This window comes from Pteronotus mesoamericanus, unplaced genomic scaffold (assembly GCF_021234165.1).
Source record: "Pteronotus mesoamericanus isolate MK-2021 breed Mesoamerican mustached bat unplaced genomic scaffold, CSHL_Meso_final contig_482, whole genome shotgun sequence".
In the NCBI taxonomy this organism is placed as follows: domain Eukaryota; kingdom Metazoa; phylum Chordata; class Mammalia; order Chiroptera; family Mormoopidae; genus Pteronotus; species Pteronotus mesoamericanus.
Window position 1 is genome coordinate 316,738 of NW_026555181.1, and position 26,080 is coordinate 342,817.

A 26,080-nucleotide genomic window follows, 5' to 3' on the forward strand; every position below is an offset into this window, starting at 1 on the left:
AAGGCCCCCGAGTGTGTGAAACCATTCATGTGAAATGTCCAGAACAGGCAAATCCAGAGACAAAGTGAGTTCATGGTTGCCAGGGGCTGGGGGTAACTGGTAACAAAGCTGGTTTTTCTTTTTTTCTTTTTTTAAAAAAAGTTATTTGACGTCCTAATAATTTTTAAGATTTTATTTATTCATTTTTAGAGAGGGGGAGAGAGGGAGGAAGAAACATCAATGTGTGGATGCTTCTCACACGCCCCGTACTGGGGACCTGGCCCGCAACCCAGCCATGTGCCCCGACTGGGAATCCAACCTGAGACCCTTTGGTTCGCAGGCCCTGCACTCAATCCATAGAGCCACATCAGCCAGGGTGGGTTTTCTTTTTGGGGTGATAGAAATGTTCTAGTATTAGAAGTACTCTTTGCACAACACTGTGCATGCACCAAATGTCACTGAATTGCTCAGCGTAAGATGGTAAGCTGTAAGTTATGCACATTTTACCACTATTTAAAAAAAATAAAATCCAAAATCTGCCCTCCATTCACCACCTCTATCTGGTCCAGGCCAGGCACTCCACCAGCCCAGCAGAACCTCCTCTGTGGCCTCTCTGTGCCCCTGCACCAACGGCCAGGCCTCCACACAGCAATCTTTTCCCCTCAACTCAGCAACACGGCTCCCACCTCCCTCAGGGTGGGGACCCAGGTCCTTTCAACAGCCCATGAACCCCTGCATGACCTGCTCAGGCCACTCCATGCCCTCACCTCCTCCCTCTCTCCCCTGACTCACTCCACTCCAGCCACATAGGTCTCCTCACTGTTCATCCAACACATCAGGGCCTGTACCCAGGACCTTTGCACAGGCAGTGCCTGCTGCCTGGAAAGTCCTCTGCCCAGGTGTCTCCTGCTCTTCTTCAAGCCCTTGCTCCAGCATCAGGGTTGCTGCAAGCCCTGGATTCAAAACCGTCCCTTCCCAAAGCCGCCTACCTCCGTCACATAGCACACAGCTCCCTCATACCCAAGAGAAGCTCCAGCAGGGCAAATCTTGGGATATGGTCTGTTTTGTTGTCCCTAGTGCCTAGGACAGGGGCCTTTACCTGGAGGGAAGGGCCTGGGGTGCTCCACCAGTCCTGAGCTGCTGCAAGGTCCACTGGTCTCTCACTGCTGCACTGGCCTCTGCCTCACCCATACTCCCTTTCCTGAAAAAGCTACATTCAATGATCATAGGACATGACAGACCTTACCCCACCCCACCCCACCCCTCAACCTTGCCCAACTGCGGACGCTGGGTGGGTGATACCCCCACTGCTAGCTTTGGTCCTGTTACATAAAATGGCAGCACCTGCCCCGCCTGAGGGCTCCCGTGCAACCAGCAGCCCCAACTGGCCCTCCCTCCCCTGCCCTTGCTCACTGCACATGGAGATCACCACCCCTGCCCTGTGGCACCTCTTCCCCAGCTGGGCTGCAGGGACTGGGGTAAAGGCACATCCTCCTCACCCCCACTAGACCACGAAGTCAAGGACACTGGTATCCCTCAGACAGCTCTCCTAGGGCAAGCCACTCACCAGGGCTGGTCTGGGGCCCTGAGAGTGTGCAGACTGGAGCTGTCAGCCACCCCAGCTAGGAGCCAGACAGATGGACAGCCAGTCCCAGCCGTGCATGAGCCCACAGCTGGTTTAATGACAACGGTACTGCATCAGATGAGAAACAAGGTTTGCTCTGCAGTCCACCAGACTCACAGGCGGGGGCACACGTATTTTACACCCTGTTGTTTTGACTCCCAGGCATGGGTCCTTCACACAGAGCCAGCTTATGGGCTCTTTGGCAGCTGCACTGGGTGAGGGTGTGGTAGAAAAAGGATCGTTTTCTTATTAAAAAAAAAAAAAAAAAAGGAATCCAACAAAAACATCGACCAAGCGAAATACACACATCTATGTACAATGTCCTTGCCTGAGGCTGTGGCAGGCAGATGCTGGGAAGGCAGGGGAGGCAGGGTCTCACCCTTCCTACAAGTCAAGCAGGTTCGGCTGATCACCCCTCCTAAATGAAGGTTTTAAAAGCTGAGATTCCTGTTAACCCCAGGCATAGTAGGTGGGCTGTGCCTTCCCCAGCTAACCTTAAACATTTCTGGGACCCATCTACAAAACACAAACCAAACCAAAGAAAAGTCACAAGTACATATATACACATGCACACACGTGGCTGACTGCAGGGGCGGGGGGAGAACGGAGGAGTGGGGCCTTGAAGCAGAGCCAGGGTGATCCCCCACCCCACTCCACAACTGGGTCCACCTCTCTCCCTCCAATTTCTCCAAGTATGGGAATGAGGTGGTGTCCAGGTACAGCTTGGGCAGAGGACAACAGGGTTGGGGCAGGGTCTGGGAAAATCCGGGAAGCTTCTGGGAGGCCAGTGGGCGCCCCCTCCCTGGCTTCCTCATGGCCATGGGCACACAGACAGGACACAATGGGAAGACCTGATGGAAAAGGAGGGTGAGGCACCACTCTTAGGTCACCTGGATCTGTACAGAACAAGGTGCAGGAACTACAGTCCCGCGGGTGGTAGAACTCAGCTGTGACCCCGCTAGTGACAAGGACAGTTCAGGGTCAGGGCAAACACATGATGGCAAGTGGACCCAACTTCAGCGTTCCTCGAACAAGTTCATCTCGAGATGACCTCCTCTGGTGCAGAGCCTGCCTGGGGCCTGCTCCTGACACCCGGCCCCTAGCAAAGTCACCAGGATGGCTGCTGGCACAGGGACAGCAGAGGCGGCCACAGACAGACCTATCAGGAGCGTCTTGTCGATCCATGGGCTGACCTGAACCGTCCTACTGCTGGGCCCTTCCCTGGCTGACCGGCTTGGCATCCAGCTGTCTGTCCTGTCGCAGGCGTGGGTGGTTGCAGTAGTGGTGAACCCATGCTTCTGAGAAGAGCATGCAGCCCAACACGGTGGGGACGGACACAAAGGGAAGCAGGCAGGGGTCCGGAGAGGCGTCCATCCCCATCCTAGTGCCAGAGCTGGGGCCACAGAGCTGCCCAGTGTGGAGGGAGCTGGAGCCCCCATGCCTGCTGGTGCCCGACCGCATCCCTGCCCCAAACATCTCCGACAGGGTTCGCAATCAGGCTTTAATGAGAATCTTCAGGGTCTCTCTGGGCCCGGCTTCCCGCCCACCCCGGCTGCGTCCTCCGGGGACATGTGCAGGGAGGGAGGGTCATGCATGTGATGACAGGTGGTGCTCCTCTGCCCTGATGGCTTGGCCCATGGTTTACCGGATTCTGGTGAAGAGGTTGAGAACGGACACAGATTCCTGCGGGGCACATAGGAGGGAAAGCTGAGCCCGTGGCTGGAGGGAAACATGCTTCGGGCCAGAGGAGGAGCATGAGTGGGCACCACTGTTCCCTGGCTCAGGGTGCAGAGTGATGCAGGAGTAGAGACGGGGGCACATGGGTTCCGGGGGAAGTTATAGCAGAGTCTGGTGAACAGGGCTGCTCAGGTGGCGGTGGGGACAGCCCCCAGGATAGGCTGAGGGGACGCGCGTGGGTAAAACACCTGGCGCTGATACCGACCCACTTTACCTTTGTTGAACGGGTTTTGCTAAAGACATTCCAGAACCTCAGGGTTTCGTCTCCAGCACCAGTGACGATGGCCTCTCCATCAGGGGACATGGCCTGTGGGAGGAGACCCTCATTGTACTTGTGCCCTGCAGTTGGGCCTAGGGACGGAGTCAATGATGGGAGTATACAGGAGGGCTGGGTTCCCACCAAAGCCAAAAGCACAGGACGGCCCCACACCCACCCAGGAGGGTAGCTCTACTCTGTGCGCTCAGGCAAAGAATACAACAGTTAAGCACATAACAGTTCTTCTGGAAATAAAGAAAAACCCTTGAGGAGGGACTGCGCTTGAGGAGGGGCTCCTGCCCACAGGCACAAGCAAATAGCAATCTAGTGAACTGTTCTCAAGAGATTTTCTGAGCAGCTGACTGGGGTTTAACTGTGCTTCCTCATACATATATTTTGGTAAAAATAAACTAATGTGTAGAGATTCCCAGGAGGGCAGAGCTGCCCTGCCTCACAGGACTGGGGAGTTCAGGAAAGTAGATTCAAAGTGATGACACAACCAAGGTTTGAAAGCAGAACAAACCTGCCCTGCTGTTGGGTCCAGACACGGGCGCTGACCTAAGTGGCCCTGCCCCCCTACCTCGGAGACCCAGGCGGGGGAGGCCGCCAGCTAGATCTGCTCCCTGCCTTCCTGGGGGTCTGGTGCTGAGTCTGGAACCTGCCAGTGCACACTCACCAGGTATAGAACCCGGTAGGAGTGCCCAGTCAACTTGGCCACCTGGGTCAGGGATGGGTACTTCCAGACCAGGATCTGGTTCTGTGAATAGCCGTGCGTGCTCACCTGGGGGATGGAGAGAGTACTGTCAAAACCTGAGGCTTGCTTCCCGTGACCCCAGGGTTCATACAAAAAGCCCGTCTACTACCCAATGCAACCACCAACAAGCAAAGACACCCGGACTCGCCCAGCCCCTTGCCCCCAAACTCTGGTGGATGAGTGGAGGGTGACAGAGCTCCACTGTACCCAAAGCTCAGCCAGCCCTCCTGGTGGTCAGCAGGCATGGGTGCCTGGACTTCCAGACTGAGATCTGGTTCTGTGACCCGGGTGGCAGGGGTCTGGCTTCACCCCAGGACCTCACGGAGGTCCTGCCGGGCTCCTACACTTTCTCGTAAATGCCACGAGGGTCCTGCCCTTTACTCACCAGTTCGTTGGCGTGCTTGGACCAGGCCAGGTTGCACACCTGGGAGCCTGTGTCAATGCACTGCAGCGGCTGCCCCGTGAGTGTATTCCAGAAGCGGATACAGCGGTCGGCCGTGCCGCCGCCAGATGCTAGCAGCCCGTGCTGATGTGGGGACCAGGCTATGGCCTTCACGGCCGCCAGGTGCTCTGTGTACTGCTGCACAGGACTCAGGCTCGAGTGGTTCCAGACCAGCAGCTGGGAGGGCGGGGGGCAACAGCTGTGAGGCCCCCAGCAGCCATGGCTCACAGGCAAGCCCCCAGGGGGAAGATGAATGGCCTCACTCCGTCATGGTCCTCCCTCGGGGGCATACCCTTGTCATCCCTGCTCTATGGATGGGGGCTGGCCTGGTGGGTGGGACAATCCGGAGACCAGGACAGTGAGGGGCTCAGGGAGTCTACCTTGTTGTCATTGCCCCCTGAGGCGAGGAGCTGGTGGTCCGTGGACCACTTGAGCCCGCACACCTCCTGCCGATGGCCCTGTAGTCGCCGCTCTGACTGCAAGGGTGGGGTGCGGATGTCCCTTTGCAGGATCATGCGGTCCCGACTCCCGGATGAGAGCTGGTCAGCGTTCCAGGCCAGTGCCCCTAGAGACCAAGCAGAAGGCAGGGTAAGGCCAAGGCCTGGCCTCTTGGGAACAGCATGCTCTAGGAATCATCGCTTTCTCGTGCCTAGTATCGCTCCCGTCCCGCTGGGATCACACCCACCCGTCAAGACCCTGGGCTCCTCACCAACACGCGCCGTGTGGCCTTCCAGCATGGAGAGCTTCTTCCCTGCCGCTGCATCCCAGATCTGCACAAAGCCCTTGTGTGTGCCAACAGCCACCAGGTTCCCCTAGGACCAATGACCCGGGCGAGAGACGGCATCAGGCCCAGGTGTTGGAGACAGACTCCTGGGGTTGTCCTCTCCTCCCTCCTTGCTGCAAGGCTTTGGGGCCCTTTCTTTAAAAGATCTTTAAGATACGTCATTAGGGTGAGGGTGAAAAACCCACCCCCTTCTCCCACAACTTCCTGGATAGACAGTCACACAGCTCATGGGTTTGCCAAAATCCAGCCAACACATGCTTAAGACCCATGCACTTCAATGTGTGGACTCGCCTGCCTAAGCCTGAGCTGCTTGCTGGCTGGCATGGCGGGATGGAGCTCTGTGGGGGGTGTGGCCAACCCTGTGAGTGTCTCTGTCAGGCAGCCCTGCTGGCAGCCCTGTTATTGTAACAATCTCTACCACACCGGGGACAGATGGGGTGCAGACATCACCCTGGGGCTTGGACAAGACCTCCAGGCTGGGTTCTGGCTACTCTGGGTCTTCCAGACCCCTAAACACCATGGAGGGCCCTCGCCAGCAAGGCCCAGTCAGACTGCCCCTGCCCAGCTGGGGAGCAAGCCCTGTGTACTGACCCGCTCAGACCAGCCCACGGAGGTCACTGAGTCCCCTTCCACAGAAAGGTCACAGAGCCGGGTCACCTGTGGGAAGGAGGGAGCAGTTGGTGTGAGCTGTTGTGCTGCCTGCTGATCCTTCGAGCTTCCGACCATCCATTCATCCATCTGTTCATTCATTCATTCAGTCACACCTCAGGCATATGGGCACTGGTGTCAGTGCTGGGACTTGGGATAATGATGCTGGGGTGCCCAGGAGGCTGAAGGCTGCAAGGGGACACATGCCAGCACAGGGATGAGTGACTGCAAAGTCTGGGGAGGGATACTCAGGTGATGAGGGCATCACACCAATGCATCACACACTAAACACCTGTCCCCCCTCTTCTGCAGACACGGGCAGAGACTAAGCTTTGGGGAACAAGGACTCCCCATCATCAGAGGAGACAGCCCCCAGCTGGAGGAGCACAGGGGGCCCCACTCATACCTGCTGACTATTCCTGAGTTCGCCTGTACTTGGAGGGCAGGCCTCAGGGGTGAGAGGGCAGCAGGGTGCTGCTCCGGGCTCTTGCAGCAGCGGCCATGCTCATCCTACACACAGGCCAGCCCGGCTCAGCTACTGGAGGAAGCCGCCCCCGACCCCTGAGGCACACACGCAAGTATTTGTGCATACGTTTGCAGGCACTGGGACACCCACCTGGCTAGTACAGGCACTCCACAGGTACACGCAGGTGCCCAGCCCCACGCTGAGCACGTTCAGAGAGGACCAATCCACCAGGTTCAGGTAGAAGTCATCCTGCAACTCGGGTGCATCCAGAACCTTGAAGGGGATCTTGGAGATTTTGCGGGTGGGTTTCCGTGGCGATCGCAATAACTTCTGACTGCAGGGAGGGAGAGAGTGATTTTACATCAATCAGCCGTGTAGTCAGCAATACTCCATGGCTAATGTTACTACCTCTGGTTCCCATTAATCCTTGGTGTATCTCTTCCCACTCATCTCGCTCCTCTGTCCACACGATCCCAAAACTGTGGGTGCCCCATAGATATAGGCACTGTACCCTCAGGTTTGGCCGCACCAAGCCTCAACACGGTCCTCTCTGCTTGGTACCTCCTCCAGAGAGCCCTCTGTGATCCCCCCACCGCTCCCCGCTGCCCCAGTCTGGACCTAAAGCCTTCAGGCCGACACTGTCCCCAGTTAGGGGTCTGGGGACTAACTGCAGCTCTCAGGTACTGCCCAGCTGCCCACCCCACCCTGTCCCCAGCCCTCAAAGACCCAGACTTACCTTTTGTTGCTAACGGGGGACAGGGAGTAGGGAGACACGTCATTGCCGTCATCAGGGCTTGAGCGCTTGGTACTGAGGGAATACTGGATAGGGGGTACACACCTACTGAGTGGATACCCTGGCCCCAGAGATCGGGAACCTCAGACCCCGAGGTTTGGGTGCTTTGTGCTCCTGGTGGTTGGGCAGGAGATTGGGGATTGTTCCTCATCCTAACCAGGAGGACCTCTAACTGGGGATGTCCTGGGTTCCAGAACTCAGAGAAGCAAACCAGGCCTCTGCCTGGCAGAACTGCCAGCATGCTCCTGCATTATCGCAGCCACCAGCCCCTTAGCCGCCTTAGGGACCAAAGCCAGGCCCTTTCCAACATGGGCCCCCATGACCTGGGATGGCATGGACACGCTCTGTGGGGCAGCTCTACTGACGCCACTGCCCCTTCGCCCTGTACCTGATCACCTGCCCCACAGCCACTTCTGTCTCAGCAGGTGCCCAGGACGGCCACAGGGCAAGCCTTTGGGTTAAAAGGGCTTGGCCCTGCCTTCTCCCGCCCTCTCTGGGGTTCCAGGGCCCCAGCAGGGCTGGTGAGGAGTAGAGGGGGAATCCAGGGAGGTTGGGACTGGGTGGCCTGAAGGAGCTGCCACACAGCATAGGAGGCCAGGGGTGAGGGCTGCGACTGGGCCAGTCACAGAGGACAGGGCTCTGTATCCCCAGCAGAAAGCTGTGGTCAGTGTGGGCACAGCTGGCAGGCTCACCGTGAAGAGGCCCTTCTTCTCGGGCGTGGAGGGCTGCAACCTGCGGTCCTCTGTCTGCGGGTCCTGCACTTTCTCGATGCCAGCCCCTAGCAGCTCGTTCTTCAGCAGGGCCGAGTAGGCCAGGCCATCTGCAGGCACCAAACACGTTGAGAGGCTGGGGTAGGACAAGGTAAGGATGTGAAACAGAGTGTTTGGGGCCCTGACTCCTGACCTTTGCCATTGTCTGAGGTGGCATCCTTGGCCTTCCGGTTTTGGCTGGGAGATTTCTCATTCTCCTGTGGGAGAAGGAGGGGGAGGAAAGGGGGTGGTGAGCTGGAATGGCCTGGCCCTGCCCCAGACTACAGGGTCAGTGGTGCTTCTCTGCCCACCCTCCTGCCCTCTGCCCTCACATTGATCCTGTGGAAATTGACACTCCAGTTGGCACCGGCTCTTGAAGGGATGAAGCGGTCCCCGTGCTTGCTGGGGGAGGACACGGGGGAGTTGGCAGGCGTCAGGGTCCGCCGCATCTCTGAAACCTGAAAGGATGGCAGGGTGAGGCTGGGTGGGAGCCCCTAGCCTGACCCACCGTGCCTGCTGCACTTAGCCTCTGGCCATTGAATGAGGGGTTCAATCTCAGACACCCAAAGGGGAGAGGTAAAAACATCTGGGTAAGTAACTCATAGGCAGGATCCTCCTGGCAGCTTTGTGAGGCAGGAGGTGGTCAGGGAGCGACAGAACTCAAGACATCAGCATCCTACGAGGTGGTTTTATGTGTTTCTAAGCAATCACAGGGACAGAAACTTAAACGTTTGTTCCCCGAGCACTGAGAGCGTGTTGCCCCATCACCCCCATTTCCCACACATGGAGATCTTCTGCCACAGAATGATAACCCAACCACCTGAACCAAGTCATGAAGGTGGGTGCATTGCTTCTGGTCAACTCTCTGACCCCACTCAATTGTTTGGCGAATGTCCTTAATCTATAAGGGATTTCCTGTGGGTTGAACTGTGTCCCCCAAAAGGATATGTTGAAGTCCTAACCTTTGGTACCTGGGATGAAATCTTATTTGGAAATAGTGTCTGTAGATTGAATCAAGTTAAGATGAGGTCACACTGAAGTAGCGTGGGATCTACAATGAATGCCTGGTATGCTTATGAGAGTCAGAGGCACTAACACAGAAAAGAAGGGGATATGAAAACAAGGCAGAGGCCAAAGTGATGGGTCTAAAAGCCAAGGATTAGCCCTGGCCTGGTACCTCAGTTGGTTAGCACATTGTACTGATACACCAAGGTTGTGGGTTCGATCCCAGGTCAGGGCACATACAAGAAGCAACCAGTGAATGTATCAGTAAGTGGAACAAATCGTTTTTTTTTTCCCCTTTCTCCTTTCCCCACTCTCTCTAAAAATCAATGAATTAAAAGCCAAGGATTTCCAGCAACATCAGAAGCTGGAAAAGACAGGGAGGATCCTCCCTAGGCCCCTCAGCCCTGTCTATCCCTGCCCCATAGGCTCCTGTGCTCCCATGTCCCCTCATGTTACCCTGGTAACCCCCAGGCCAACTCCCCTCTCCAGGTGGCAGGGCCTGAACCCCAGCTTTGTGATGCTGGGCCCTTCACTGCTCAGTCTGGAAAATGGGAAGATGGCTCACTTTGTTATCCCCCCAGTGAGTCCTAACCGTGGCCTCACAGGAAGGACCAGCACCCCCTGCAGACTGGGAGGCACAGGCCTTGTAAAGAATAAGCAGCAGGGGAGGTATACTAAAGTGCTGATGGGAAATCCCGCTGAGGTTGGCCATGGCACTGCCATGGGGGAGTTTTGGGGAAAGATTTTTTAAAAAGATTTAATTTATTTATTTTTAGAGAGAGGGGAAGGGAGGGGGAAAGAGAGGGAGAGAAACATCCATGTGAGAAACATCGACAGGTTGCCTCTCATATATGCCCCATCCGGGGACCAAGTCAACAGTCCAGGCATGTGGCCTGACTCAGAATCAAACCAGCAACCTTTGCTTTGTGGGATGACGCCCAACCAAGCCACACAGGTCAGGCCAAGACAGGAGGATGTGTCTTCCACCTGCACAGCACCTCCCTCTGTTTGCTGAGGGCTGAAGCCCAGTGGCCAACCACACCCCCACTCCGTCTCCCCACCAGCTCTGCCAGGCCAGGTCAGCGCTGGTTGGGGTGACTGCCAGGTACTCACACATGGCATTGTATTCTCGTTCTGGATGACGATCTGCCGGAGGAGACGCCGCTCATAGTCCTGGTCCATGGCGAGGCAGGTCAGGTATGGCTGCTGACCGAGTCAGCCTGCCAAATTCTGCCGGCCAAAGTGAGCCTGGGGGAGGAAAGGCAGGGCAGCTCAACACCAGTGGGCAGTGGTCTCCACCACTACCTGGTGACCACAGGGCACTCCCTGGGAACAGCTGAGTTCCCCTAGCATGCGGCAGGGTCCTCCCTCCCAGCAGCCCAGATAGAGCTCAGGCTTGACCATACCCCAGATGCCCTGGAAGTCAGAGGGAGATGCAACTGAGACAAACAGGATTCCTCTCTGCTTCTTCTGCAGGCACCTTCTGACAGGACCCTTCACTGCTGTTCTGGTTAGGGCACAGCACCCCCATCCCTGCCCCCAAGGGCATGCCCCAGGTCCCCTACTTGTCCAACCTAGGCCCCCCATCTCAAGCCAGTGTTTCTTAATTCTGGAATCATTCAAGCTCAAGGCCCCCCATCTCATTGCCTTCCTGCTTCAGATCCTCTGAGGACATGAGCCATCCAAGGGACCATGTCCCTGCTGCTTGGCCCTGAGAGGGAGGCACGAGGCTGGGCAAGAGTTGGGGCAGTACCACTGAGGGTTCCTCCTCAGCAGGGCAGCCTGTATGTCCTGATGCACAAAATGGGTGTGGGCCAACTGGCTCCACAGGAGTCTGCCAGAGCTGACTGGGGATCGGGGGAATCGGCGGAATCAGCCTCCAGCTCCCACTAAGCTCCACACAATCTGGGGTGGCCTGAGAAAAAGGAGCTCACCAGCAGAAGGAGACTGGAAAACAATATTCTAGAAAGGAAAGAGCAGATGAGAGAAAGAAGGGGGCTGTACATGTTCTAGGATGGGGCAGAGGTGAGTGGCAGCCTGAGAGAGAAGGGCTGTTCTCTACAGCAGGGATGGCAAACCAGGGCCCAGGCACAAAAGAGACCCACAGCCACACCTCTGGCTGCTTTCAGAAGAAAATGTTGGCCAGTCCTTCCTCCCCTGAAGGCACCGCAGAGCACGGAGGATGAAGCAGGTTTCCGGGACAGAGCCTGGCACAGAAGGGGCTCGGCAGACTGCAGCCTCTTGCTGTGGGCCTGCTCTGCACCCCAGAATCCCCTTGCGGTCACTGCTCCTTTGCTCCTCTGGCTGGAGCCTGAAGACTGTGAGATATTTAGGCAGGTCTCTCTGATGAATTCCTGGGCCCATCGTGGAGACCATGTATACTGTGTGGCTGAAGTACCAGCTCTAGCCTGCCAGGTCCTTGTCCCTCACTTCCATTACTAGATACATGGGGCTGCCTTGATGTGGCCCAGTCCTGAAGTCAGATGCTTGGTCGAAACATAACACAAAGCCACTGGTCATCACAGTGTGTTCCTGCCACATCCCACACTAGTGGGCTTGCATGTTTTATCTTGTGCGCTCTCTGGACAGCATCGTGAACTGGACGCCCACACCCTCATGCACATGAGGACGTGAAGACCGAGCGAGGGGTAGCAGGGGTAGCAACACACCCCGTGTGCCCTTGGCCCTCCCTCCACAGCCTAGAGCTCCTCTGAGCCTGTACCAGCCAGAAGCCCCGAGCCCCACTGCCCCCCACCTCAGCAGGCTTCCTGCTTTAGTGAGAAAAGTGGGACCACAGCGCTTCAGCCCCCCTCCATGTTGGATAAACCTTTGGGAGCGGCCACCCCTTCTTGGCTATATTCTTTCTGCTCCCTCCACCTATCCTTCCCCGGCCCCAGACACATTTCGGTCCATTGCAGCCACAGGACAGAGTCTCCTGAAGGGGTTGACTGATGCTGTCTCCCTCCTTCGGGCCCTCCTCACCTCTCCAGGGGCTTGGGCCACATCCCCAGCCTCCTCCCCCTCCTGCTGCCAGCCTAGTCCAGCCCTGCCCAGCTCAAAGTCCACCCACTGGCTTGCCCAGGACGTACCTGCCTCCTCCCTCCCCAGCAAGGCTCCCCCAAATGCCTAGCCCTTGCCCAGAAACCCCCCTCTGTGTGCTCTCACCACACCTAACCAATCCTGTGGCAGCACAGCCATATGTGGGATACAGGGATGCCTGTGTCTGTCCCAGGTGGAAACACCTATTCAAAGGACAGTTTCCCAAGGGCAGGCCCAAATCATCTTGATGACCACTGCACTGGGCTGCGTGGAAACCAGAGCTGAGCTCTAGGTCCGCCTTGACTGGGCATCTTTTGAATGGGGGGCACAGGGGGCTGGACATAAAAAGGAGCATCCATGGCTCCATTCTAGTAAGTTCCAAACATCACCAGGCGCTTTCCCAGCAGTGGGCCAGTTGGTTTCCCCCTGCTTTGCAGATTAAAAAATGAGGCTCAGAGAGGCTGGGCTAACTCCCGCACTGGCTCTGCCTGGGACCTCATTTGCCACCCACCAGACAGTGAGCCCTTAAGAGACAAGGCAGAGGCCATGCCTTGGTCCCTGTGCTCAGCAGCCACCTCTCTCCCTGGCTTTCAAGCTCACTGCAAGCCACCAAGCTACTGCTGCTGAAAGTGAACTGTTCCAGACAAAGTCACCAGCTCGTTCTCCCCGGGCAGGGAGGCTCAGGGCCAGTGGGGTCTGAGGGAGTGAGGGGCCTCCCCAGGAAATGACCCTAGGGGTCTCGTGTGGGGACCAGTCACACTGTGGGTGACAGATGTCTAAACTTCTTGGCCCAGATGAGTTTCCTTCCCATGGAGACCACCTCCATTCATAGACCAACAACATCATGTTGAGGCCGGTGGGGCTGGTCTGTTTCATAAAGGACAGCAGGCCCCAGACAATAGCCTGGACATACTCCACACATCAGAAATTAAGCAGAGTCCAAAACGCTGTAGTCATCTCAGAGACATAGGGTGGGAGACTGGTTTCCCAGGACGATTTAAGAAGCTAAGTGTTACACAGTTGGCCAAGTGTCAAATTTGTCTGAGTCCAGAACATATGTCCAGCGTGGTGCGCCTTCCTGTCACCAGCACATCAGCTGCCCCTCTGTCGGCCTGCTACATTCCTATGTGGCCACCTACGGAAGCCCGAGCACTAGGCAGCGTCTCTCCATTCAGACTTCGCTGCTGTACGCCAGAGAGGTTCCAGACTACCCACATGTGTAGGGTCTTAGTCCCTGGGTCCTGTGAACATGTCACTTCACACGGCAAAAGGAATTTTGCAGGTGGAATTAAGTCAAGGTCCCTGAGATGGGGGATGATCCTGGATTAGCCAAATGATTCAGTGTCATCACAGGGTCCTTGTAAGAGAGAGGCAGGAGGGTCAGAGTGAGTGATGGAAGAGGCTGAGCTGCTGGCTGTGAGGAAAAAGGAAAGGGCCATGAGCCAGGGGTGCAGTGCCTCTAGAAGCTGGAAAAGGCCAGAAACGATTCTCCCCTGGAGGTTCCTGAAGGACCAGCCCTGCCCACACCTGTGACAGAGTTTTAGCCCTGTGAGACCCATGTTGCACTCCCGATTTCCGGGACTGTCAGATAAATTTATGTTGTTTTAAGCCACCAGGTTTGTGGTGACTTGTTACAACAGCTGCAGGACACACACCAGAGGAGGGCAGAGGGAGGCAGCGACCACACTGTGGCGTTCCTTCACAGATCTTTCTAGGAGGTGGCTGCTGAGAGGCTTCCCGAGATGCTTGTGCTCAACACAGGCCTTCTCTCTGCCCGGCCCTGTGTGGCTCACTGTGCTGGCCGACCAATCCTTGTGTGTCGCTTTTCTCTCCATAACCCCAACTCCCCTGACTTCCAAGATTGCTGCGTCTGTTGAAGAGGCACGGGCTCTTCATTCTGCCAAAACACGTATTTTCTGAGTGCCTGCCAAGAGGCTGGGGCAAGTGCCAGGGTTGAGCAGGCAAGGAGATGGACATGATCCTACGCTCCTGAGATCTTTCTATACCAGAGGCACCAAGCCAGAAACATGGAACTAGGCAGAGAATGATTTCGGGTGGTGGCACCTGCTACCAGGAAGCACGTTTAAAAAGTGGCTCTAACATTTAGCTATCTAAGAAAGGACACGTTGGAAGGGGTGGGGGTGGAGCACAAGATCCCAGTGCCCGGCCTGTGACAGTCTCTCCAAGACCAGGTACCTGCAGAGGGACCCGTGGGGTGGCAGGCACAATGGAGGGGTTTTAGAACTAACTCTTCCCAGGCTCTGACCTGGTAAATGCAGGTAATGTCCCTGACGGGGTGAGCCAGTCTGCCACCCTCAGGAGCATCCTCCCCCACACAATTCACCAGGTTTCGTGATGAGGAGGTGGAGGCAGACACAGACAAAATGGGCACAGACCACGATCTCAGGAGACTGATAACTAGCAGGTCCAATCAGCCATAAACTCACACCCATACCACATGACCCTGGGGGACAGAAACACACAGCCAGACCTGCCCAGCAGCCCAGAGACCCTGCTCCAGCCTGACCGTGGCCAGTGTGCAGACCGGCTCATTTGAGAGTACTGAAGGCTGCCTCAGTCCAAGGACTGGGACCTCAGGGGACGGCCACACCTTAGCGTCAGCTTGGGGAATCACCCCTTTCTGCTCCCTCTCAGATTGCTGTTTGCTGCACCACAGAAGAACAAAAGACCCCAAAGCTGTAAGAGAAAAGGCTGGTCAGTTAATCATGAGAGAAATAAAAAATGTCTGTAAGGCAAGCACACCACAAACAACATTTTAAAAAAAGACAACTAGGAAAAATATCTATCACCCCAAGGACAGACCAAAGTGACACAAGACATGAATAACTGTTCCTGGAAAAAAAAAAGGGGGTGGGGACTCGCCCTCACTCACTGTTGGAGAAGGCAGTTCCACCTCCCAGCCTCTGAGATTCTGAGATTAGGTTATTCTGAGATTAGGTGACACGCCCTTGTCACTAAAGCACAGGGATTTCTCGCCTGCACTGTTGGCAAGAGCTGAAACTAGTACAACTTCTAAGGAAGGCAGTTTGGCAACTGCTTGCAGAATCTAAAAAAGCACATCCTTTTCAATGTGGTGTTTCTACTTCTAAGAATTTGCCCTTAGCAACTCCAGTCGTGTACATGCAAAACCCTGTGTACAAAGCTATTCTGTGCAGACAGCTTATGAGAGCAGACAACGAGAGATGACTGAAGCAGCTACCTTGGGGGCAGGAGACACTGCAGCAAAAAGGGCAGGCCTGAGGGTCTTGCAGACCCCTCTGCCTGTGAGGACAGCACTGTGTGGATGAGATTTCTGGAGAAATGGCTGGAGAACAAACTTGTAGCAGAGGTTGCTCTAGGAAGAGGAACTAGGGGACAGGAGACAGAGGAAGCCTTGCTTCCCCTGGCTCATAATTTGGTACTTCTTGAATTCTGTGTCATGGGAATGTGTTAGCTATTCAAAGAAATAAACCAGCTGGGGAAAGATGGGACCACTTAAGCTCAGGATGTGACCGGAAGAGTCTCAGTGGTCAGAGCACAACTGGCTGTGCACCAGGACATTCTGCTGCCTTTGCTCTATGAATTACAAAGTAATGACTTCTCTGTTAACAAGCAGTAGCTGACCATCTGCAAGGCCTTGTGACTGGGGAAGGCGGAGGTGGGGACAGGGGCCTGTGGCAGTATGAGAACCCTGGCCTTGGAGAGGTACCTGCCTTGCTGATCTGGAGGGCTCTGCCCTGAAGGATGCCAAGTGCAGGCTGGTGACCCTGGTCTGGTGAAGTGGCCAAAACCCTGCCTGCCCCGCTTCTTACTGCCACTGTCCCCTCTGCAGGGTACTGTCAACGGGCATTGTTTACCCACTGAGCCAGCCCTAAAGAGGAGAGTTTCTCTTTCCCCCAGCTATCCCAGAATGAAGAGCCAGGAGGCCTGCCTTCTGCCACTGCTTCAGACAAGCTTCAGCCTGTTTGTCTGGGAAAGGGTCACAATCTTCGTCACCTGAAAAGGTGGCAATGAGGTCCCCATATGGCTAGGGCTACATGTCAGGGACTGTCCGACAACCTGGGGGCTGCCCTCCTGTGTGATCCCCCTGTGCATCCTGGTGGGGCCACCTCAGGCAGCAATGGAGCAGAGGCCTTGCTTTCAATCCAGTGGCCCACTGCAACCTCCTGAGGGAGCTGTCCCTGCTGCTCCTGGCCATCCTGACCTCACCGGTCAGTATGGTTCACATGATTCTCACTCACCAGATACTTAACAAAGACAGGTCGCTTTGAGTATAATACCAACATTTCTCACTGGAGTGACTCTGCCCCCAGGGGACGCTAGGCAACACCTGGGGACATCTGCGGTCTCACCACAGGGAGTACTCCTGGCATTGAGTGGGTGGGGGACAGGGATGCTGCTCAACCCCCTCGCAATGCCTAGGACAGCCCCACAGAGAACGATCCAGCCACAGTGTCGTGTCCAGAACCTCATCTAGAGCCAGGCCACAGAGGCTACTTGCTGAGTGAGACAATGGCACACATGCGGGCTGACCCTGGAGTCAGGATGGCCAAAGGGGACTGAGGACAATCCTGTGCCCACACGTGCGAGCCCCTTTCCCAGCTGAAGCCAGTGGTGGGCTGGTGTCCCATGTAAGGAACAGTAAGGCAAGCATTAACCCCACCAAGTTATCCACTGGGCTCCCCCACCTCACAAATGAGGAAACGAGTCGGAGAGGCCAGTTCGGGCATGACTGACGACGAAGCGTGCGGCGGCCATGACCCGTCTTTGAGGCTTCCTCAAGAGGGGATGCGGCCATGGAGGGCAGCAGTGCAGGTACGCGGGGCCGCCTGTCTGGCAGGTACGGCCTGGGCACTCACCCTGTGAGTCCACAGCAGGGGCGCGGCCCCTTGGATCAGAGCACTCTACTTCCTGAAGCCAAGACTCAAGGCCTTCGAGGTCTTGCTTATCTTGAAAAACTAGTCCCCACTGTTTTCATATTTTGTAAGGCTCTTAAAGGAGCCAAAGGAAATGAGACATCCTCATGACACATCTCCCATGACTCAGTGTTTTGAGGCTCACTGTGGTCCGGATGTGCCACCTACAAAATGGGTTATACTACGATCTACCCTTCAGCACTGCTAGCCCTGGGGTCCAGTCATTCCCTGTGGCGGCCACTGGGGGAACTCTGCGGGGTTGAATAGCATACCTGACCCTACCCCTCAAAGCCAGAAGCACCCATCACAACCACAAATGCCCCAGACATCAACAGTGTCTCCTGGGGGTGGAATCATCCAAGATAGAGGTGGGGTGACTGTCCCTCTGGGGGGGGGGTCACACCAGCCAACAGCGAGAGCGGCCAGGTGGCACCTGCTGGCCACGAGTAATATGGAGAAGGTGAGGGAGGAAAGCCCGCCAACAGGAGCCTGTGATAACTCACCCGGCTGCGTCCTGCATGGACACCAGAGTCCCAGGTGAATGGGACACTGCTCCTGGCCACATAGAGACCATCAGAACACAAATGAAAATCACAGTGGCAAACCCCACCTGCACCCGTCTGTGAGCCAGCACAGCTGAAAGTACTCAATATGCTTCATTTAATTTTGTCCCCAGCCATAATCCTTCTCCATTTCACAAACAGAACTCGGGGCACTGGTAGCTGGTGGAGCTGGGATTGGAACCCTATCTGCTATGACCACTCAGGTCACAATGCTCCCACAACTGAAGGTCTCTAAGGCTCAGCATGGCACGTGACAGTAGTCTAAAGCTCAAAGGACTGCCCTGGCGGGCTCATTATACCACGTGTGAATCTCTACCAGGCATTTGCTGCAGGAATCATCCACTTAGGGTCAGGATGACAAACGACTACGGGCTCCCTGTGGAACTGTCATCTCGGGGCAGACTCTCACAGGGCCCCGAAACCTCCAGAGAAAAATGTTCCTGTCTCACAGGCACACAGATGGAGGAACTAGGAGGCCAGAGGTGGCTCTAGACACCCCCAGACTACCTGTTGGCCTTGAACTAGGCCCTTCCTCTTGGGAAAGGTGGGGGATCATGCCAGGGGGCCCCTGGGAGCCATAGTCTTATTCCCAGCCATTCTCTAAGAAGTTGGTGAAGTCCCATATGATAAAGACCCAATCAGAAACAAGAGAGTTGTCCAATTTTCTGCTCATCTTGAATCTGGGAGGCACATCTCTGGCCTTGTTATTTTGCCTCAGCTCAGACAAGCCTGCGCCAAGCCCTTGAGGTTGCCTTCATTTCCACTACAGCAAACCAAGGTACTGTACAGCCAGTCAGCCAGTTACACAGCATGTAGCAGAGAAAGGGGAGGTTTTGCAGAGAGACAGACCTGGCTTTGAGTCCTGGCTCCAAGCCTTAGTGGCTGCATAGTTCTGGACAAGCAACTTTTCCCTGAACCTGTCTCTTCATCTAGAAAATGGGGATAAGGGGGTAATGCTGCCTATGTTGCCGTGAAAACAGGCACAACTTCTGTGAAGCAGCTAGCAGTGCCCCTGACTCAAAGGAGATGCTAGGAAGTGATGGCAGTTCCCATGGGTCTAGTGAAAGGCACACTATAGGTCCCAGACATGCCTGCTTCTCGCTCCTCCATCACAGTGCGCCTGGGCTGCGTGATGGGGGAGGTGCCCTGGCGGCCACAGATGCTGCTGCCCCAATGACTTCTTGGCCACAGCTGCAGGCAAGGTGGCCAAATAGGGCCCCATCTCCTCCCACGCTGTTGACAAAGGTGTACAGGACAGCTGTTCTTAAGAGTCTGTCCTCAGTTAAGAACATGGGAGGGCCCTGGCCAGCGTGGCTCAGTTCACTGGGCGTAGTTTTGCAAAGCAAAAGGTTGCCGATTCGATTCCCCATTAGGGCACATGCCTGGGCTGCAGGGCTGGCCCGCCGTTGGGGTGTGTGTGAGCAGTAACTGATACATGTTTCTCTCACACATCAATGTCTCTCTCCTTATCTTTCTCCCTACTCTCCCCTCTCTCTAAAAATAAATAAATAAAATCTTAAAAAAAAAAAAAAAAGAACGTGGGACAAAATGAGTTACTGGCAGGAGGGTTTACAGATGCTGACTCTGGACTGGAACCCAGTGCCTGGCCTCATGACAGATGAGGCACAAACTGGGATTTTTGAGGGGAGTGACTCTATGCCAATTAAAGAAAACAAGCTAGTGGCCCCTCACTGCTCACAAAAGCAAAACCACACAGAGGGGAGCTGGCCCGCCTTTCCTGGGTGGCCGGTGTGAATCACTACAAGGCAAGGTATTCTGGGGGCCTGAGGTGGGGGCCGCTGAGGAGCATATTCCTGCAGGCATGTATTCACGTGCAGGTGATCCTAGGAGCTCATCAAGGAGCTGGAAAGTAGAGACATGAAGTTGCTGGCCCCTCAAGGCCCCACAGACCAGAGACTGAGAATTCCATCAACAACTCCTCTCTGGACCCACGGTGACACCGCTGGCAGCAGGGGCTGCACCCACCCCAGGTGAGAACTGCTCTTCTGAACCCTGGAAACAATGCCTGAAGGAAGGCAAGCTTGCTCCATTTCTGTCTCCCACTGCTCACTCCACAGAGCACCCACTCCCATGTCTAGTCTGGTGAAATGTTCAGACCCAAATTGGGTCTGCTGCGGGCCAAAGGATGCAAACCCCATTAAAAAAAAAATAACATCAACTTGGGCACCACACCCAAATAATTTGCGATCATTTATGCGATCCTGTGACTGATGCCGGAGGGCTGATTCCCAAGGCTGGATGGGCCTTAGAGGGGGTCAAACTAAGCCCCATCGAGTTCCCGGAACCCTCACAACTCTTGAGTCTGCTTGTACACCTGCAGGGGCAGGGAGCTCACCGCCTAACAAGCAGCCTGAATGTCAGAAAGTCCTTCCTCAGTCTATCTCCCTGCTGTTCTCATCTATGAGTCCAAGGTGGGGTTGGCAGAAAAAACCTATTATGTTTAGGGCAGGGTTATCTCTCCTACTCTCCCCCGCCAAGCGCTGCTGACATCAAGGACGGGTCATTCTCTATGGAGTCATGCTGGGCACTGTGGGGAGTTGAGTAGCATCCCTGGCCCCCACTCAATGCCAGAGGCACCCCTTGTGGTGATAACCACCGAGATCTCCTGACGTGGCCCTTGGTGGACACCCCCTGGTTTAGGGGAAATCCTTAGGCAAACAGTTGCTTCCATAGACGAGCAGGCTCCATAGATGCCTCTCTTACTTGCTAACCTCTCTTACTTGCTCAGCCCTTCCGAAAGTGCAAACAAATACCCTCTACCTGGCCATCTACCTCTCCCCCTACACCCACCTTTCTTCTATCCTCCACCCAGCTGGGAGCCTCCCTTTACTGTGGGAGACAGCACAAATGCACCCTGCTCCTTTCTGCAGAGGCTGTCATGCCCCGTAGGGAAAAGACCTCCCTGAGAGTCACAAAGCAGTGGTTCCCAGGTCTGATCTGACTTGGGAAGAGCATGTACAAAAAGGCATGGGGTCTGGAAGAACTGGCCTGCAGCTTCATAGAACCCCGTAACTGCAGTCTGGGGAGGCTAGGTGCATGGAGTGTGCCGGGGGCTGGAAGAGGGAAAGGTGGTAAGACCAAAAGGGCAGTCTCCTGGGGCTGGCAACAGGTAGGTGGGAAAAGGACTAGAAGTCAACCATGATCAGATATGGGTTTACACACGGGCAGTGGTATAGTGTGGAGACCAGGGAGAGAGGCCGTGAGCAGGGACCAGGAGCAGGCGCCTGCCTGTCCACGTGAGAAAGTAGGCAGTCCTGAGAAGAGGGGGTATGGAGAGAGGGAGGCCCTTGTGAGGCTGGGGTTGTAAAGGAGAGGGGGTTGGGCAGGTTTGAGGAAAGAGTGACTGGTAACTGGCTACGTGGACCTGGAGTTCAGGAGCCAGCTTTGAGCACCAGCAGCAAACAAGGACAAAAAACTAAAGGTAAGGGGCAGGCCACCAAAGAGCATATGCACAGCAGCAAAGAGGTGTCTGAGTCCAGATCAGTAAGAGCGACCACATCAGAACCTGTTCCTGACTGACTGTAGCAATTCTATTCACAATAGGCAAAAAGTGGAAGCAGCTCAAGTATTAAACAAAATATGCCACATGCACACACTGGAACAGTATTCAGCTAGGAAAAGGGACAAGGCTCTGAAAACATGATCTTCAGTAAGAGGAGCCAGACACAAAACACTACACATGTGTGATTCCATTTATGTGAAATGTCCAGAGCAGAAATATCCACAGAGAAAGTGGATTTGTGGTTCTCAGAGGATGGGGGAGGGGTATGGAGAGTGACTGCTGATGGGGAAGGTATTTTGGGGGTGATAAGAATGTTCTGGAACTAGACAGTGGATGGCTTCACAAGCTTATGAATATACTGAAAACCACAAATTGTATACTTTAAATAGGTGGATTGTATGGCATGAGAATTATGCCTGAATAAAGCTGTTACCAACAAAAATTAATAACATAATAAAAAGCAGGGCCAATTAGGGAGATAGAAGGACAGGGAGAATGCACAGAAAGCCAGGAGAGTGGATTCTACATTCTATGTTATTTGGGGGAGGGGCACTATTTACTATATATAATGCTTAAATAAAGCAGTGCAGTGTATTCTGTCATTCCATTCACACACGAGGAAACTGAGGCAGGAGAAAGTAGTCACTCGCCCAAGACATAAGGGACAAACAGCACTCAAGGGCACAAATGTTCTGGCGGGGGTGCCCCAGAAGGGGGAGCTTTGGTCACGTGCTCAGTCCCAGCGCTCAACAGGTGCCTGTGCACTGGATGAGGGGCTGCGGGACTTGCCCAGCTCCTGCCTACATGCGTGGGCAGGCCCTGAAGTGGCCAGACCCTCAGGGAGGTCGAGTGAGGCGTGGACAGGGCGATTACCAGTGAAGTTGATGGGCAGAGGGCCACTGGGGCCTGCGACTGGACAGAAACTAGACCACAAGGAGCTCTCGGGGCAGAAAAGGGGCCGCCAAATACTCCTTTCCCAGCTCTGCAGGCTCTGTTATCAACCCCCCAGAATGGGTCTGGCCCTCAGCACCCACTCAAGCCTATGTACCCCACCTCCAGCCTCAACAAGGCACTATGCAGGCTCTGGAAAAGAAGTCTTTGCCCTCCCAGGGCTCACAGTCTGGACTCTAATCCAGGGCCTCCCCACTTGGCACTGCTGGCATTGAGACCGGGTCATTCACTGTGAGGAGCTGCCCTGAGAACTCTGGGGTGTTGAGCAGCATCCCTGGCCCCCACCTACTCAATGCCAGGAGCACCCCCATGTGACAGATGTCCCCAGGTGAGAACCTCTGCTCTTGAAGAGAAAAACTACAGGGGAACTGCAATTTGGCTGGTTCCTAATAGATCAAGTCCCTTGATGTCGACATTAACCAGGAAACCCTGAGCAGGCCCTCCAGACAGAATGACTTTGGATCCTCATCCCTCTCAGTGACACTGAGCAAAAGGTCCCCACAACTAAATCCACTTTGGACCACCCCAAACTCAGCAGTCAGAAGTGTACTAAACCTGCTTGACCGGAGGTCCCAATAAATGGCACTGGTGGGTGATTTCTGCTGAAACAGAGGCGGCAGTGTGAAATCAATGCAGACTCATTTCTAAAGTCTCATTAGGTTTTCCTGTTTGCTTCCAAGTACTCCTCCCCCAGCCCCAAACAGCGACCACCACCAGCTAGGGCACGGGTTCTGAGATTTTTTTTTTCGGGGCGGGGGCGGGGGGAGCTGGCCAGCAGAGACATCTGAGACACTGCCCCCACCACAGCAAAAAAATTATCATTTTGATCTGACAGCTGTCCAAGGAGTGAAGCCCTGGTTTTTAGAGGGGGAGGATCTGAATCCCTAAAAAACCCTCCTGGAGCAATCCCACCTCACTTGTTACACAAAGAAGGCAGTGGCCAGCACACCTGCTTCCACTCTTGGTTCAGAAGGAAAAGCCAGTACACTATGGCCAAAACAGAAGGGACCCCTGACATCAAAGGCCATGATGGTCCCCTGAGAAATTCTGTCCAATAAGCAGCCTACGATGTGTTCTAGGGGGCAATGTACCACTCTGGCGACCATCCCCAGAGGGTCTCAGCGGCCTCCACCATCTAAATCTCGCTCCCACCTCCAGGGAAGACCACCCAACCTCCTTCTTTGTAAAGTTTCTCACACCTGTCTCCACTCCAGGGGGGTGGACTATGTATGCTGTGAATGGATGATTTTCTTTAGGTGAGTAGTCCTCATTTAAAGTGTGGTAAGAAAAGGTGAAGGGATTAAGAACTACAAATTGCCAGCTATAAAAATAGTCACAGGGATGTACATACAGCATAAGGAATATAGTCAATAATACTATAATAACCATGGGTGGTGCCACACAGGTACCAGATCTGGCTAGATCCTAAAAGCAGAGGTTAGGGCATGGCGGGGGCGGGGGGGGGGGGTTGGGGAGCACAGCTAGGCCTGCTATTGGGTAGGCCAAAAAATCTGTTATGCTTTTTCTCTACAATAAAAACTCACTTTTTTCATTTTTATCAATAACTTTATTGATTTGGGTATTTTGAGTATGTTGGCTATCTCCTGCTACTGGCTTCTAGTGGGTAAAGACCATGGGCTGCTAAACATCTTCCAATGCATAAGGCAGCCCCACACCAAAGAATTATTTGGCCAAAATGTTGTCAACAATACCAAAAAACTTCACAAACCACTTCTGACACGTTTGACCAGTCACAGCACCTTCTCCATACACTGCACAAATCTTTTTTTGTGTTTCAGTTGCATTTTTATCTTTATTGAAATAATAAAGCATAATATGCCAAAAACAGTGCATATTTTGTCCATATTCAATATTAAAATGGCTGCACAAAAATTTACCAATTTTGTTTTTTTTAATGTATGTGATATGACAGCTGTCACAATATAATCTAACAAAATTGTTTCAAATGAAGGAAAAGAACACTAAGCACTCCTAGACTCACCGTATCGAAAAAACATAACGGATTTTTTGGCCGACCCAATAGGTTACTAAAGGTCTGTGGAGGGTGAGTATGGGAAGGAGGGGGAGGTCATGAACTGCAGGTGGCTCAGGTTGGGGAGGTCACTCGGTGGGGAAGTTCAGGCTTGGGGGAAGATCATAAGGTTTATAAATGTCTAATCACTACATTGTATTCCTAAAACTAGTATGATATTGTGTGCTAACTATTAAAAAAAAAACAACTATGTTAAGATCGAGGCAGGGGGTGGTGGTGGTGGTAAACGTTGGATACAGCCTCACCAGCGAGCGGCATGAAGACATCCCTTCGTTAAGGGGATCTAGTTCCCAGCCTGAAGAAGGGGATGATTTGGGGGGAGAACAGGGAAGAACAGGTTTATGCTAGACATCTGCAGTGGTGGGTCTCAGGCTTTGGGGCGAGGGCAGGTCTAGATGGTGCAAGACCAATGCAGGGGTCGGGCAGGGCACAGGAGGGCAGCCTACACTTGGAGCAGGGTTGAGGTTGTGGGGTGGCTGACTTGTGCTTGCAGGAAGAGACAGACCTGTCCTGGATCTCAGAGCAGTTAGGCACAGACAGATCACCTTAGATTTTTGTGGGGTCAGAACCAAAATGGGAGAGCTTCATTCTGGGTCCCTGCAACGGGTCAGGCTGGAAGGGCAGAGAATTAGAAAACATAGGGGCTTGGAGTGAGAGGCGTACTTATGCATTCAAACCACACTGCCAAAGTGCTTCTGTGTGTCAGGAGCCCAGGGGGGTGCATTGAATACAATGGGGCGCCCAGAGAGACAGGGTCCCCACACCTCAGCCTACTTAATTCAGGGTACACAAAGCTCAAACTGAATTTCATTGGGGCGAGGGCTAGTTCGAACCTGGGTGAGTCCCGACAGCTATGGGGGGCTGTTTAAATTTGGACTGGAATGGGATGGCAGGAACTCAGAAAACCCGGGTTTAAGAAGCCAGAGATGAACAGTACAGATTAGGGCATGGGCCCGCTCTTCTGGGTTGGGAGGTTTTCCTCGTTTTTGGTTTTGCGGGTGCAGGGCTCGGTCCCATATTTCTAGAAGGGTTGCGGACGATGACTGCGGGGGTAGGTGGAGGGCTGCAGGTTGCCCGAGCTGGGGAGGTCACTCAGGGCCGGGTTTGGGGGTGAGGCTCGGATTTGGGAGTTAAGACGGTAGGTAGTAGGATGCTGAGGTCGCCCCGGGCCTAGCTCGGCTTGGGGGGCGATGTTCAGGGGTCCTGCCACCTCCTGGATGGCCCTAGGTTGGGGGTCGCAGTATGGCCCGTCGGCTCAGTTCCACGGAGCTCTGGGTTGGTCCGCGCCGCCGTCAGGCCCGTCTCGGGGGACGCGGCTCGGGCCCAGGGGTGGGGGCGGGTCCCCAGATTCTGGCCACCTCACCTGGCTCGCTCCCGTCACCCGCTGGCTCCGTCTGCCCCGCCTCTTCCGGCGCCGTGCCGCGCCGCGCCGCCTCCACTGTCCGCAGCCCCGCCGGGTCCGGCTGTGGCCGCCACTGACGGGGTCCCCGGTTCCGCGCTCCTTAATATGGCGGCGATCTCGGCTCCGCGGCCTCCCGCGCCCTCCACAGCCGCGCGCGCTCCCGCGACCGGCCACGCCCCCGCGCCGGCGCGCTGCGTACCGCCGCCACGCCCCCGAGCCCCCGGCCACGCCCTCCTCGTGGGACTGCGCCTGCGTGCGACGGGCATCGCGGGAGGACGTGACGTAACCCGCGATTCGAATCAATACAGGAAGCGCGGGGCCACGCGTTGCCAAGGGCAACTGCGGCAGGAAGAGGACCTGGGGCCTGGAGGAGGCGGCTCCCTGTAATCAAGAAAA

The 26,080-nt window shown here is 54.9% G+C and overlaps 1 protein-coding gene across 1 annotated transcript; it reads right to left on the reverse strand.

Moving 5' to 3' along the window:
• Positions 1-1,384: 1,384 nt before the first annotated feature.
• FZR1 (fizzy and cell division cycle 20 related 1) lies at positions 1,385-25,839 on the reverse strand. Its single transcript, XM_054578065.1, has 14 exons — positions 25,646-25,839; positions 10,351-10,485; positions 8,565-8,690; positions 8,387-8,450; positions 8,176-8,303; positions 7,427-7,509; positions 6,841-7,024; positions 6,168-6,233; positions 5,502-5,604; positions 5,173-5,357; positions 4,736-4,969; positions 4,273-4,377; positions 3,555-3,647; positions 1,385-3,286 (listed from the first exon to the last, which is right to left on the reverse strand). The coding sequence occupies exons 2-14, from the start codon at positions 10,417-10,419 to the stop codon at positions 3,245-3,247; spliced, it is 1,482 nt and encodes a 493-aa protein (XP_054434040.1). The 5' UTR covers positions 10,420-10,485; positions 25,646-25,839; the 3' UTR covers positions 1,385-3,244.
• Positions 25,840-26,080: the final 241 nt, after the last annotated feature.

Coding starts and splice junctions, on each gene's coding strand:
- FZR1 (XM_054578065.1), bottom strand. CDS start 10,419: ATGGACCAGGACTATGAGCGGCGTCTCCTCCGGCAGATCGTCATCCAG. Junction 7,510..8,175: donor AGAAGAAGGGCCTCTTCACG/GTGAGCCTGCCA, acceptor CCCCCTATCCAG/TATTCCCTCAGTACCAAGCG. Junction 4,378..4,735: donor CCAAGCACGCCAACGAACTG/GTGAGTAAAGGG, acceptor TCCATCCCCCAG/GTGAGCACGCACGGCTATTC.